A 14,489-nucleotide genomic window follows, 5' to 3' on the forward strand; every position below is an offset into this window, starting at 1 on the left:
AAGACCCCTTTGTGTCTTTTATTTGGTCAGCAGTGTTGATTGGCTGGAGGCGAGCATAAATTTGCCAGCCAGTGGGTACCCAGCAAGGCCACCTAAGCACCCAGTAGGGAGTAGTCAAGGGGTATTTCAGCTGTTGTCTTCTCATCAGCAAGCTCTCAGCTCGATCTCCAACTGGACTTGCGCGCTCGTCTTCTCGGGATCTTATTGTACAATACTTTGTGTATCAATATTTCGGCACCGCCGGCAGGATAGTATTTTTCGCTGACGTTCGCTTCCCTCAGTCAGGCATATTGGCAATTGACCAGGCCCACCACTCCGAGCTCTTGTGGAAGCTGGTCACTGGTATAGGACAGCTGGCAGATAACTTCGTCTCTTGTCTGAGCATTGTTTCTGTCTCTGTTTCACAAGACATCTCTTTGTAACCAGAGAAGATAGAGGAAGTCAGCTGGCAGCTGGTGAGTGTCTGATACGCGTCAAAACTCTGATGGAGATGAAGGCGTCTTGTTTGGACATGTGAAGTGGGCGTGGGTGGGCTGACTGATTCTTTCTGCGCAGTTTTTTTTTCTTGCATTCGCCACGATCGCGATCACGTGCAGCTCCCACCATCACCATTGTGCATTGCGTTGACACGAGCGACCGCCACTGCCACTGCCACTCCCACCGCATAACCGAGAAGGCAGGCCCCCTTTTCAACCTAGAGACGCCCTCCCACCTTCCGGCTACCCTCTCAACGCGGCCACCACTGGCAGTCACTGGCACCAACCGCAGCACGCACCACGCAGGCGCAGATCACCCCTCATTGAAAAAACAGCCATGTCGCTCCCCCGCCATGCTGTCAGTTCCTTCAAATTTCACCACACTTTATTAACCCCGCCATCCTCGTCTTCCCTTCGTCTTCAACGGCATCTTTCTCATTCCATTCCATCCTCACCAGCCTCTTTTGCAAGACTCTTTTCCTCATCTTCTGCAGCCATGGTCAAGACTGCTTGGTTTGAGGTCGAATGGTCCGACGCGGACCTCGACAAAGCTAGAGCTGATGCCAAACGCGCTGGAAAAACTCCCCCTCCTCGTAAGTGACATTTGTCCTTTGATCCCTTCTTGCTTCTCTATGCCAGCCATCTCCTTGGTCGTCATCATCACCTTGGACTTCTGTTTCGTTACGTACTTGCTGAACTGGCTCGTCGGCTAACCACTTGCTCTCACCATACAGCTCACCGCGGTAGGATCAACTTCAACCTCTACGATGATGTAGTCCCCAAGACTGCCGAGAACTTCCGTGCCCTCTGCACCGGCGAGAAGGGCTTTGGCTACAAAGGCAGCTCCTTCCACCGAATCATCCCTCAGTTCATGTTGCAAGGAGGTGATTTCACTCGAGGCAACGTCAGTGGCTCCCTATTGGAAAAAAGACGGACGACCGGCAGACATGTTACTGACACACGTTACTAGGGCACCGGCGGCAAGTCCATCTACGGTGAGAAGTTTGCCGATGAGAACTTCAAGAGGATCCACAACAAGCCAGGAATCTTGTCCATGGCCAACGCTGGTCCTAACACGTAAGGAAGCTTGTTGCCCCTTGATCTTTTTTTTTCTTCCCCTGCTGAAACACGATACTGACATGGCTGGTTTCTCACAGCAACGGCTCCCAATTCTTCATCACCACCGTTGTCACCTCGTGGCTGGATGGCAAGCACGTCGTCTTTGGTGAGGTCGCCGATGATTCGAGCATGGAAATTGTTCGGAAACTCGAGGGAACCGGTTCTGGGTCTGGCCAAGTTAAGCATGAGGTGAAGCCTACCATCGTCGACTGCGGTGCTCCCTAGATACTACAACGGTGGCCTTAAAAGAGCAAAATCTCGCCCAGAGTTGACTTTGCAGGCGGCAAAAAGTGTCAAGAGTCCAATTCAAACAAGCATGAGCAGATCATGTCCACAAGAAGCTTCATTGCCACGGGCAGATACAGTGCAAACATACGTAGTAGGCAAATGAAAAGTTGATCCTCTCCACTTTCATCAGCTGTGCCCTTTTGAGTGCCTGGTGCCTCTCCGAGGGTTTAGTATGTGTTTATACCTTCCGACTTGGTGCTTTATAATTGTTTTTAGCAATCATGAACATTGTCGATGCTTGCCCGTATCAAGAAGACGACTCTGTCAACCCAGACTACCCGAGACTTCTGCTCGATCGGGGCTTTTTGATAACCCGAGATAGAGAGATCTCTCAAAGTAGTCGAAAGCCGGGCATGTGGAGTGGACGAGTCGTCGAGTCGACCGAGCCAGCTCATTGACCTCCAAAATCGAGTTCGGACGAAGATCCGTATGACCCCTCTTCCTTCCCAGCGCTCCTCTTCCATCTACCAACAAAAGACACACCAGGACCTCCCTCCTTTTTCAATCCCGGTCCCCCACTCAATCAATCCAGCCATCCTGATAGACACTCGTTATGCCAATGCCATTGCCATTGCTTGCTTCGCCGATGTGCTCGGTAAGCGACCATATCAGACCTGCGTCCTCGGGCATGTGTGCTTTGGGGAGGTTCTTCCCTCGAGGGCAATCAATATTACTCCCGGTTGTACGCAAATACATCCATCCATACATATATATATGTATGTATATTGCGTCTGTGGAAAGACTCGGCAGCACAAGGTGAGGCTTCGCCTATTGGGATGGGGAATTGTATTGTTTTGTTAATACTATTTTGAGGGGGAAGGTGGTGAGCTGTCGTCGAACAAGCACACGTAGACTCGGTGGAATAGGAGATGGGAGCCGAGCTGTTCTGTGTTGTAGTGACTGCGAAAGGTCGATCGAATCCCAGCTGCCATGTTGTATTTGATTCAACTCGAGAGGACCATGAAGAATGAGTAGATAGACAGATAGAACAAAACATGATAGGGCCCAAGTGGACATGAATTTCGTGTATCATTCCCATTGGTATGTCTTTTCCGTCTCCCTCGATACATGTAGGAGTTCTCGTTAGATCTTGATATAATCAACTACCTGGTCAACGCCCCTTTTCAGTACATTATACGTACACGAGCTATGAACCGTAGAAACCCGCGGTCGAGCTCAGCCTCTTGTCAAAAGCACTTACGCCACCTCTACGTGCTAGCCCGGCACCTCCACCAGCAACCACGCCGTACCGCACTCGCAGCCTCGACAGCGTGGCTCGGGTGGTCGATGTCCTCCTCGCCTCGCTGACGACGGACTTGATGTCCTCAGTCTGGCTGTTGAGGACGATCTCGCTCGTGGTGCCCCGATGCACGTTGGGGAGGTTCGCCTCGGAGTGCATGACGCCACTCAGCGCGGCCACGAGCACGACGCTCAGCAGGATCAGCGCCGGTGGGACCAGCAAGAGCCAGCTCCGTCTCGCGTCGATGCGTAACATGGGAAGTCGGGATTCCAGGATGCCGCTCTCGTTGGGGAAATGGCGCATGATGGTTATGGCCAGGGCACCGGAGCCGACCTCGATAAAATTGCGCAGAATGTCCTGCGGCCACGTGTACGACGTGGGAGCCGTGGAAACGCTGGTCCAGGCAACAGGCAAGGCGGCCGAGAGGTTGCCGAGCTGGGTGGGTGCCAGGACGCCTGGGTTCGCAACGGTCGGGTAGAACATGGGCTGTGTCCCGTAGATACTCACACCATACACTTCTACGGCGGCGGCGAGCCAGACGGGGATGCAGCCACTGCATGGCTGGCCGAGGGATTCTAGCTTGGAGAGAGTCATGCTTGGGGGCGGGCATTTGGACGGGTCCTTCAGGGTGCAGACGACGCTGTCCTTGAGCTCCACGTCAATATCGCATGCCAGTGAAGAAACGCCCTCAGTGTAACCCAGTTCCAGCATGACTTCGCTTGGCCCGTTCCTGTGACCACCCTCAATCGTGCCGTTGATGGCAGCGAACATCATCGTCGTGACTGCCCTTGCGTCGCTGAGATTCTTCCACCGATCCACCCACAGTGAGAGCAGTGGCTGTTGGCGAATCCAAAGATCAGTGGCCGACATGTTCACCTGGACAGTGAACATGTCCGCGTACTCCGAGGTGATGTTGATGGGCGTGGCTGAGCATGAGATAGTGGTGTGTTTCTCGATGGCGTGTGCTGAAAACGCTCCCACAGCTGAGAGATTGGCACGGTCAATGATGAAGTTGCGCTGTTCCGGCATGGGTTCGCTGCTCAGGCCGTTGGCCCACGACGTATAGATCGAAACCGCATCTCCAGCTGCGCCGGGGAGCATGCCAGGAGGGTTCATCTGGAAGCCGTCGAAGGAAAGACCCATGCCACCGCCATCCGAGTGATTGCTGAAGTAAGTCGTGGTAACATTCGTGACCGAGTATACGTGCCCGACAAAGATGGAGCTGGTCAATTGGAGGATCGCAATGACTGTAGCGATGAGAAGAACAGCCACTGGACCGAGACCTCGAGCTTGCCACAGGGCCCTTGGCGACGCTGCCAGCGATCCCCGAGTCAAGGCTAGATAGTGGTCCATGTCGCCCAGTGAGAACGTTCTCATCGTCAGAGCCGGCCAGAGTGTCGTCTCAGCAACCTGGAATGTCGCGTACGCCATCATGGCTACCGATGCGCTATAGACGGCGGTGATGATACCCTGCACCTGGCCTAGGTGGGCCACGACGTCGGCAAGGAACTCGGACACTGAACAATCGAGTGCCCAGTCTGGGCAGACAAACTTCTGCGTACCCAACCATTGGGTGAAGACAACGCATCCCACAGCAAAGGCTGTTCCTATACCGAAGACAATTGTAATCGAAGGGCTGTGCCATATGAAGCTTCGTATACCTTGCTCAGGCTCCTCGGGTGCTGGTACCTGTTGGCGAAACACTTTAGATAGTGGCTCGTCATAGTCAGACAGCATCGATGGTAGGCATCTACTCACCCCGGAAGTTTCTCCATAGCGCAGTAGTTCATATGTACTGTCCTCTGGTTGTTTTGACGCCATGATTCTCAATTCCAGCGCGTGGGAGCGTCTCGGTTCGATGAAGGGCACAAGGCTCTGTGGCAGGCACCCTGCACTGTGGGTGGATTTACCACATTACTTAAACATATCCGTCGATAGAGGACGAGACCCGTTGTGAAGAAATCGGGGGATTTTCAGAGTATGTAGCTGAAATGTTAGGTGCACAAGTTCCCTTGGACGTTTCCCTCAAGCGAGTGGTATGCGCCAGGACTACACTGCGACCCATGCCTTAGCCATGCCTAGCCAGGGTGTCGTCTCAATCTCCTGGATGTGGTGGGCTTGGGAGAGCCAAGCGCAGCCAAACACGGCTCAGAATGTCTCAAAGATGGCCCCTGTGTCTGCAAAAGCTGAAGCGAGGGTAGGCCCGCAACCTTGACCCTACTGGTATCTGGGAGCTTCTCTTGGTAGGCATCTAAGCTGGCGTTTCCGTTTCATTCGATCTGGGAACCAGAGCCAGCGTTAAACAGGCTGGGGGCCAGAAATAGACGAAACATGGGTACTTAGCCACATGGCCCAGCACGAATACCAAATAATTCAGGACCCGTGCAAGTGGGACGAATGACCTATCAAATGGAAGACAGATTCCCTCTGCGACGGCCGCTAGGCGTGGGTTGCATGCCGCGAGCCTCCCGAGCGGCTGCAACTCTGGATGGGACGTACGCTGAATGCTTGAGAGCTTAGAGTGAGCGCCTGATTGAGGCTCTCGAAAGCTTTCGGGCTTGCTGGATAAGATAACAACTCCGACAATCCAAGATCTCCTCTAAGTCAGAAGCTGGGCGATTGTACGGTGTGCGCAAAGAAATTTGGTGTGAACCTCACTCTGGCGGTTGGACAAGGCAGCTGGATCAGACTGCGATAAGGCTTTTTGCATACGCAACTCTCTTCTCCTTATCGATGCCCTGGACGACGGCCCGGAAGCAAGGGCTGCGAGCCTGCAACCCCCTCGCACTGCTGGTTCCTCTGAGGGCCTTAGAAACCTGCTGTGTTTCCGCCAGTACGAGTTTGCCCTCAAGAGGCTTGTTGTCTTTGTCCACTCGTTTTGTGTTCACAACGCTTCCCAAGCTGCACGACCACACCAAACTCGCTTCTTGAACTGCTCTGGTTTGCTGGGAATCCTACCACAGGTGACTCCGATGGTCCCGGCCTGCGCTAGATATTAATCACATTATCGGCTTCTCCGTCGGTTGTCCGTCGTTGAGAGGGAAAGAGGCGGCAAGTTTGGATGTCAAGACAATTGCAACCCAGCCATGGCTCCAATGTTCAGCGAAGAGCTGACCTGTCCCAAACCCAGCTCGAGTCCTGTTTCAAGCTGAATTGACCATCTAACCATGGAGCTCACGATCTGCGATGCAGCAAATCTGAAAGCCCGTCAAAGGCTCAATTCCAGAAAGTTCGGTAAGCTCTCTGTTCAGTTCCATCTGCCAACCATCCAGTTGTTCACTTAGACCAGGCCAGCAACCCCTGTCTCACTTCTCTACGAGGAACTAACTGTCGTGATTAACAGTCACGACCTTGCTCTTTCATCTGGATAGACAACTTGACCATTACGGGTACAGACAACTGGTATATAAATACAGTCCATTGATATATGAATAGGCTGGAACTGAATGGCGACAGGCCAGAAGTCTATCGTCGCCAGTGCGAGTCAAGGCCAAGAGAATGGACCAAAAGGTAAACGTCCTTCTGTACGGACAAGAGGCATTTCTGTTGCTGTGGCCGAGTTCCAAAGTGCTAAGAAGTCGTCGTGTGATTGTTTCATGTCGCCTCCGCTCACCGCTGGCTGTGCCCTTCCTCGAAGATGAAATCTCAATCTCCCCTCGTCGTAGAACTGTTTCCTCTCCTTTCATTCCGCTGCTACCATTCTTCCTCATTCTGGCTCTAAAAGATGTCGTCACAAACTGTCCAGTCCTTCTCCGCCCTCTTCCTCCAGTACAGTCCGTTGTGCTCCCAATAGGTTTCCCCGGTAATGGGGTCGACCTTCTTCTCAAACCATTTGGGTTTCCACTCTTCACCCAAATTCTCACGCCGACGACGGGCTGCACGCTGTTTCTCCTCCACACGATTCTTCTCCGTTGCCGCGAAATCGTACTCCCCATCCTCCATGGCGCGTTGATCGGGACGCAGGCGCGTGTCGGTAGGCGGGAGGTGTGGACGCAGTGAGTCGCTGACCGCATTCAAAGTGACGACAAAGGGGGTGAGATTGAAAGGAATTCCCTGAGGACGTGGATGTGCTTCCCAAACGAGGAAGGCCTGCTGTCTGTCGGATTGAGTGCCTTTGCCCATGCCGGAGTGTAACCGACCTTCCCCTACTGCTTGGTCCTCGAATCCCTCTGTGACTCGAGCGTAAATCTTGTCGTTCCACCTTCCGCCGATACTCCATTTCGTGACACCGTCAACGTCCATGACTTTGCCAAACACTTGATATGCAGAACTGGCCTTCCATCCGCGTTGTTTGAAGTCAAGAACGCAGACTTCACCCGTTGTCCAATTCTTGATCTCCATGGTGCCATAATTGTCCACTGTGGGGTTTCCAGTAATAATGCCCACGACGGAACTTGTAACCTTCTTCCAGGTGTATAGCTCGGGCGGATCCCCGTTTGAAGGGCGGAGGCGCAGGAACCATGTTCCCAATGGATTGATGTCGAATGACTTGCCGTAGAATTTTGATTTCACGGCTGATTCGCCCCAGTAGTCCCATCGTGCAGACTCCGCATACGCAGCGCCAATTGGGGGATGATGGCTGACTTGTTCGATGAAGAATCGATATCCTTTGTCGGGCCGGACGTATTCATACGTTTCCCCGAGCAAGGGGTTGAAGGGCTTCGCGACGCGCCCAATTGTGCTGGCGTATTCCGAGGCAGCGAACGCGGCCACATACACAAGACGCTCAGTGGCGTCCGGGCGATCTGCTGCAATGTCGAGGAGATCGGCATATTCCATATCTTCAGCAACGCGCTGTAGAAGGGAGGTTGGCTCGTTGAAAGACACCGGCAGCGTCATCTTGGTCATATCCTTGCCTATCATAGACTTGAGAATACCCCAAAGCGAAATCTTCGGACGGTTATCGGCATCCAGTTTCAGTCGTTCACGGACACCATCTTCATATCCTGCGTAAGATGGCTCAATTTCCATCTGCTTTCTGGCTCTTTCGTCGACAAAAGGCTCTTGTTCTTTTTCCAAGGATGATGGGACATGCACTGGCGGCGGACTGAGAAGAAGCGGTTCGACCACCTCGACCTTGCCTTCATCAATTGCGTCGAAGAATTCTTCATCATCTCCAGATTCGGAATCGGAAAGATTTGTGAGTTGCGCGATGATGGATTTTCTTCTGTTACCATCTCTGGTGACAGATTTCCGACGCGCTCTCGTTGAGATTTGAGCTTCTGCTCGAATGTCCAGTTGGTTCTCTACCGCTTCCGTAAACTGGATGTGTTCCAGCGTCTCTTGTTGGAACATTGACCCTGGACGGCTTGCGGGCACTGATTGTCCCTCAAGAGCCTCCTTCAAGGCCCGTTTCGTGCGCTTGCGCTTGTCTTCCGACTCTGCGATCGACCTCTTGAGATCTTCGTGCTCATAAGCGATCTTAGCCATGCTTTCTTCCCACATCCTCCGAGCATCTGCGTCTCGATCTAACCGATATTGCCAATAAGCGTCACGGTCTCGAGCAATCTTCAACAGGTCTGCAACCAGGCCATTGAGGCTGTTCACGGCCGTTTGATAGGTGAGTAGCGCTTGTGCGACATCTGGATCGGATAGTGTCGTATCAGCTCGCGATGTTTGCCGGGCAATCAACGCGTCGGAAACTCGCGCCAGAAGGTCGAGTTGCAGCTTGGCAGACTGTGCAGTGATATTGAATGCATCTTTACTTCCTGGCTGGTGTACTTCACGACTGCTAGCGTCATCACCATCGATATCCTCATCCGCGTCGATATTGGTCGCCGGATTGGTAGGCACTTTCTGAAGGTCTTCGCCTTGAAGACTCGCGTCGTACGAATCGTATGCTGAGCCACCTTCCACATCAGAACGGAAACTTACCTTGGATGAGCTTCCTGCCACCCCCAGCGACTGGGTTGGCTGTTTCGATCGGCTGGCCGTCGCGCTCAGAGTGTCGGATGTATCGGTACGGGCATGTCGAAGGCTTTCTGTGTCAAGGGTACGCCTTTTCTCTTCTTCTTTTGCTTCATCCTTTGTGTACTGGATGGCATTGTTGAGCGCCCAGAACCATCTTTTGGCCTCTACGACATGGTTGGCCTTCAAATGGTACTTGACCGAGGACTTGCCATGGATCTCGAATCTCGTCTTGTCCTGTGGATCCATGTGCAATTTGGCGATGCGCATGTTGATAGCTCCTCGACAGGCAGACCCAGCGTCATCTTGATGCTTGTAATAGCTGAGAACTCCTTCTTCAAGAACAAACCATCGCAGTTTATATCCACTCGTGTAATTTGTCCACTTCTTGAGATAACCCTTCATTTCTCGAGCGTCTTTGCTTGCATCACTGAGGCCAGCTCCAGACCTCGCCTGCGATGGGTTGTTCCCCAGAATTGCTTTCTCCTGTATTCCTCGCTGAGCAGCGGCGGCTGCGGGGGACTTCTTCAAGATGGCTTTGGTCCGGTCGTCTTGGGTTACATGCTGTGGGAGCCTCCCTTTTCGGTCTCTGCGGAATGGGTCTGCTCCGTGCAACAATAAGATCTGCGCCAACTGGATATCTTTTTTCCGTGCAGCTTCATGCAGGAGCGTCCCGCCGGTCTGAACCGTTATAGGCTCAGTTGGTAACTCCAGCGCATTAACGTCGAGCGTCCCCTCGACTCGAGGCTCTGTGAGGATGGCCTCGAACTTCTTGTAGTCATTTTGGAGCAACGCAGCATGTATCTCCTTGATCTTGTCATCCAGGAAGATAGAACGCGCTAATTGGAGCTGTTGAAAGATGTCTGGGGTCCGAGCGAGATCTATGGGGAGTTTTCCTTGCCGATTTGGAAGGGCATCGTTTATACTGGATACTTCGAGCAGGTCTCGAACAATAGGGGCGCGGCCAAGCTGTGCCGCCAGATGTAAAGCTGTATTTCCCTCTTTATCCTGCGCATTGACATCGAGACCTTTTCCTTCCCTCAAAACCTGTTCTACCACCTGAGGTTCTGCGCACTGGATGGCTAGGTGGAGTATTGTAGTGCCGGGAATGGGCTGCGGATTGGAAGAGGAGGGTATAGATTCACCGATGGCTTTGGAGATCGCGGCAGCGTCCTTGCCGCGGAGAACTTCAAAGACTCGAAAGGTACGAACAGAGTCCTCAATCGAGGTGCCCTGGCTAGAAGAGACGCCTGATGGGACGTGGTGCATGTGGTGGGACGAATCTGATTCCCTAGAGTACTCGCTCGAATCCATGGCTAGCTGAGAGTTTCTCGTGGTAGTCGGAGACAGTGGACTCAACCGCGGACCATCACCCGGAGTCAAGGGAGCCGTCGAGGAGAAAGGGCCGGTGAGGGAGGTCGTCGTCGTTACTGGCGACTCTGGATCTGAACCGTTTTCTCGAGGAGGATTATCGTTGCGGAGAAGGTTGAGGACTCTTGCACTCTTGGAGCGCTTGTGGACAGGTCTTTCTGTCATATTAGCATTTGCAGCGGGGGCGAGAGAAGATGATGAGGAAACGGGAAATGGAGAGAAAGTTAGATGCAGGGTTGGAAAGCCACTTACCTTACCCGATGGATGGGCAAAGACGAGTTAGTCGATGGCTCCCTGCGTTGCTGGGGGAGGGAGTTCATCTTTCACCCCGCCATTCCTTGTGATGATTGGTGAGCCTGCGGCCGCAATCGATTGCGACAAGGTCGATCAACCACAGAGTCGAGGGTATGCACAATGACGAAGGCAGCAGCGGGAAGGCTTTAGCGGCGGGGGACTCAAAGGGTCGGAGGAGTTCAAGCTTCGTTTCCACTGTGCACCTGTAGTATTCCTCCGATGAAGGCAGATCCAAGTTATTTCGTTGGGGCGGTGGGGTTTCTTGTCTATACAAAGATGGACAACACCTACATAGGTATCAGTGAGGATGAAAAGAACAGTCTTATGAATATACAATAGGGGCGAGGATAATGCGATGGCAATCTTCTATCTGGTTCAAAGGGTCCGAATGGCACACACCCCATCATCCATCATCCTTCATCGGATACCGCCCAGCCACCCTGGAGAGCGCGTCCCCGGCTCGATCTTGCCATCCTCTTATGTATCATCACCACAAATCCGTTCAGGGATCGGATCGCACTCCGTGATTCCTCGATCCCGTCTCACTCGCATTGCCTGTCGCCATCATCATTGGTCGTCGCCGCCTGTAGTATAATCACCCCATATAGACAAGCACCCGAGCCTACCGACTGGAAAGACATGTAAGGAGTTCGATTATGATCAGAGACCCTAGATTTTCACGAGGCCGCGACAAACAAAAGCAATTATGATTTCTTTCATTATGCAAATCTCACAAGGGCCTGTGTTGCTGGAGCTGCGAATGTCTCTTTTCATGGTTACGGCAAATTCAAGGATTTCTCATATTCGTCTACCCCAGCAAATCATCCAAGCCGTTGCCCAAAGGTGTGCTTGGTTTGGCTGGTCCCGAGGCGGTGTTAGTGCTCGAAGCCATCCCTCCAGGCCTTGGGGTTGTCGAGCTCGCTGCTGATGCCGCTCCCCAGATTCCCGCTTGGCTCTTTGCTTTGGCCATACTCGCTAGATCTGGACCCTTCTGCGGCCCAGTAGTTCCCTTGACTCCTGCTTTGGTGCTTGCAGTACTCCAGAGATCTCCAAAGGCATCACCACCTTTACCTGCAGCAGGTTTGGAAGTGGGCTTGCCGAGTGATGCCGCAGACGTAGAGGATGTGTATGAAGGGGTGGCCCCGCCCAGAGGCGTTGAGGCATTAGATGTGGCAGTGGACTGTGAGTTTATCGACACGGGGACTGATGTGAAATAGTTCGGTCCAGAGGGTTTGAACCCGGTAGGTTGTAAAGGCTGAACAGGTTTCTGTGCAGGTGGTGGTGAAAACGTTGATGTCGTCGGTGACATTATCGAAGAAGTCGTCGATGGTGCTGGGGATGTAGTTGTGAAGATGTTGTTGAGGCCAGCGGCTTGTCCTGGAGCCACTGGCTTTGGAGCCGCAAACTGCGTGGCTGAGGTTGTAGTTGAGGTGGTTGGTGGAGGAGCAATCCCAGCCAGAGGATTTGCAACTGGCTGTATCGCCGCTGGACTGGTAGCGGATTGAAAGTCATCAAAATCGTCGTCGTCATTTGCTGTGCTGCTTTGTAGGCCGCCAAAATCATCCAGACCACCCGACTGAGCTGCTGGCGCTTTGCCGCTTGATTGCTTCGTCGCACTTTGATCGTCGCCGAAATCAAAGAGATCTTGTTCCGGTTCCTTCGGCTTAGGCGGATCTCGTTTTGCAGTAGTCGTCGGCGCCGTTGTTCGGCTGGCCGTGCTTCTTGTCGGTCTTGAGGTCTCGAAATCGTCGGCCTCGTCATACTCCTCAAACTGGTCGCCACGGCGCTGAGTGCCCGAAAAGTCGGTTTCGCGACCGCCAAAACCTCCACCATCGCCGTAAACCTCGCCCTGATAGCCTCCGAATCCCCCAGTCTCGCTGCCGAAGCCACCATATCGACTTCCGCTCGAGAAGCCGCCACCCATTCCCATTCCACCTTCTACTCCTCCGTATTTGTTGCGGTTTGCGCGTGCTTTCTTTCGCTCTGATCTGATGGTATCGACATCACTCAGGAGTTTTACCAACTCTGCAGATCGGTTCCGGACATTCACACCCTGGTCTTTGCCATTTTGATCAATATAATGGAACTGGCGGAGCATTCGGAGGAGGGACAGGTGTGATCGGGCATCATCGATAACTCGCTCCGACCCATTTTTGCAGAGAAACTCGAGGAGTTGCAAGGCCTAACCCAACAGTGAGCACAACGATATCTCGAGGGAGTCTTGAGCCCGTACCTTGTATATCTGCCTCCACTCTTCCGCAGTCTTGTCTGTGAATCGTTTATAGATCATGGGCATGATTTCGTTCAATTGTTGGCTGCGACAATCAGCTTGTGGTTCCAAACCGTCGAGGACGCGACGGACTAATTGTGTGTACCCTGGGCGATTTCTTGCATAAGACTTGCCGATGCGCCCCATGGATCTCCGTTTGTGGCTTCTCGAACCTGATGGGAAAGTAAGATACATGCTGGAGCAGTGGATTGAAAGGGGGAAGTGACTCACCTTGGCCTCCATCTCGGTCAAGTTCATGACGGCTTCGTCAATGTCAGCAATCTTTCTTTAAACTAGGGAGATCGACTTACCATTTTGAACCTTTCGGACCCCAGCTTTGAGGTCGTAGAGGGTCAAATTGCTAACCTGGTTCTTCAGACTTTCGAAGTCCATGTTTAGTAGCGGTGAGGGTGAGATTAACAAGATGGAATGCACGAGAACAGAGTCAAGAAAAGTGACGACGGCCTTGCTTCGAAGAAACAACGAGTGAATGGAGTAGTTCGCTATGTAGAGGGCGAAACAACTGGTAGGAATTATTCCCCCTGCGTTGTGATGCCAGATAATCTGCGAAGGTCCGCAGCCTCAATTGAGGTTCGCGGTTCAGCCAATCATGGCGCAGCCGACAAGCCCGGACGAAAGTCTCCTTGACTCCCAACAACATCAGGTTCAGGAACCAGCTCGCCAGGTACTCTGCGCCGGATCATCGCCCTTATCTTCCTCGCAAATTCGGTTCTCTTCTGGCGTGTTGATTCCCAACGCTGAGAGAGGGCACTTTGTGGCTGATCTAAATCAGTTGCAGGAAAGGCACACTGCTCAGACGGTACATTTAAATGCTCTTTCAGGAGTGGTCGAGTTGCAGGCATGTGACGTTCTTACAAGAAACGGGCTCACTTGTTCAAGGCCCAACCTCGAGGACCAGAACATCCAGAGAATCCATCACCGTTCAGTAGAGAGTGTGCAGAACTTCTTCCCAGAGACTGAGGAGATCATCACCAGCGAAGTCTCCATGAGCATCGGAGCAGACCAGGGCAGGACGGCAAGAGAAGTGACGATGAAATATTGGATCTGCTGAAGAGTAGAATGCTTACTAGCATGAAGAGGCTGCTCTCTGGCCAGACTGGTTCATGGATCGAAGACGAAGTTACCACTCACACAGAAAAGATAAACCCTGACTAGAAACCTCGACCTCCTGGGTTCATCAAAGCTTGTTGGTGCCAGAATTATCGGCTTCACTTGGGGTAGGCAAGTTACAGCCCTGTATATGGCTTGCTCCACTAGGCGCACCTGACTCGAAGTCGCGAGACTGTGTCCATCAGATGCGTTTGCGGATGGTGACATGACAGGGAACGGTGTATTGATGGCAATACGATCCAGAGTATCGAGACCTCTCTCCATCTTTTGGGCATTCGTTGATAGGACCGTTCTAACTCGAGACATATAACTACTTGGGGGCGAGTACAGAAGTTCAAGAAGAGGGGTAAGCAAATGGCCCTCATGCTGTTGCACTCAAATTTGACGAAAGCAG

At 52.7% G+C, this 14,489-nt stretch overlaps 4 protein-coding genes across 4 annotated transcripts; 1 reads left to right on the forward strand and 3 right to left on the reverse strand.

Annotated features, from left to right (window-relative positions):
* Positions 1-972: 972 nt before the first annotated feature.
* Positions 973-1,820, forward strand: Z517_00023 (peptidyl-prolyl cis-trans isomerase A; the record flags this gene model as incomplete). Its single annotated transcript, XM_013432989.1, has 4 exons — positions 973-1,069; positions 1,211-1,380; positions 1,447-1,553; positions 1,634-1,820. The coding sequence occupies 4 exons, from the start codon at positions 973-975 to the stop codon at positions 1,818-1,820; spliced, it is 561 nt and encodes a 186-aa protein (XP_013288443.1).
* Positions 1,821-3,030: 1,210 nt separating this feature from the next.
* Z517_00024 (uncharacterized protein) lies at positions 3,031-4,944 on the reverse strand (the record flags this gene model as incomplete). The annotated part of the gene is made up of 1 exon (XM_013432990.1): positions 3,031-4,944. One exon carries the CDS (start codon positions 4,942-4,944, stop codon positions 3,031-3,033), a length of 1,914 nt encoding a protein of 637 aa, XP_013288444.1.
* Positions 4,945-6,840: 1,896 nt separating this feature from the next.
* On the reverse strand, positions 6,841-10,566 carry Z517_00025 (uncharacterized protein; the record flags this gene model as incomplete). Its single annotated transcript, XM_013432991.1, has 1 exon — positions 6,841-10,566. One exon carries the CDS (start codon positions 10,564-10,566, stop codon positions 6,841-6,843), a length of 3,726 nt encoding a protein of 1,241 aa, XP_013288445.1.
* Positions 10,567-11,503: 937 nt separating this feature from the next.
* Z517_00026 (uncharacterized protein) lies at positions 11,504-13,357 on the reverse strand (the record flags this gene model as incomplete). Its single annotated transcript, XM_013432992.1, has 5 exons — positions 11,504-12,877; positions 12,929-13,010; positions 13,058-13,137; positions 13,196-13,227; positions 13,276-13,357. 5 exons carry the CDS (start codon positions 13,355-13,357, stop codon positions 11,504-11,506), a joined length of 1,650 nt encoding a protein of 549 aa, XP_013288446.1.
* Between the last annotated feature and the right edge of the window lie 1,132 nt (positions 13,358-14,489).

Source organism: Fonsecaea pedrosoi, assembly GCF_000835455.1.
Source record: "Fonsecaea pedrosoi CBS 271.37 unplaced genomic scaffold supercont1.1, whole genome shotgun sequence".
NCBI classification, from domain to species: domain Eukaryota; kingdom Fungi; phylum Ascomycota; class Eurotiomycetes; order Chaetothyriales; family Herpotrichiellaceae; genus Fonsecaea; species Fonsecaea pedrosoi.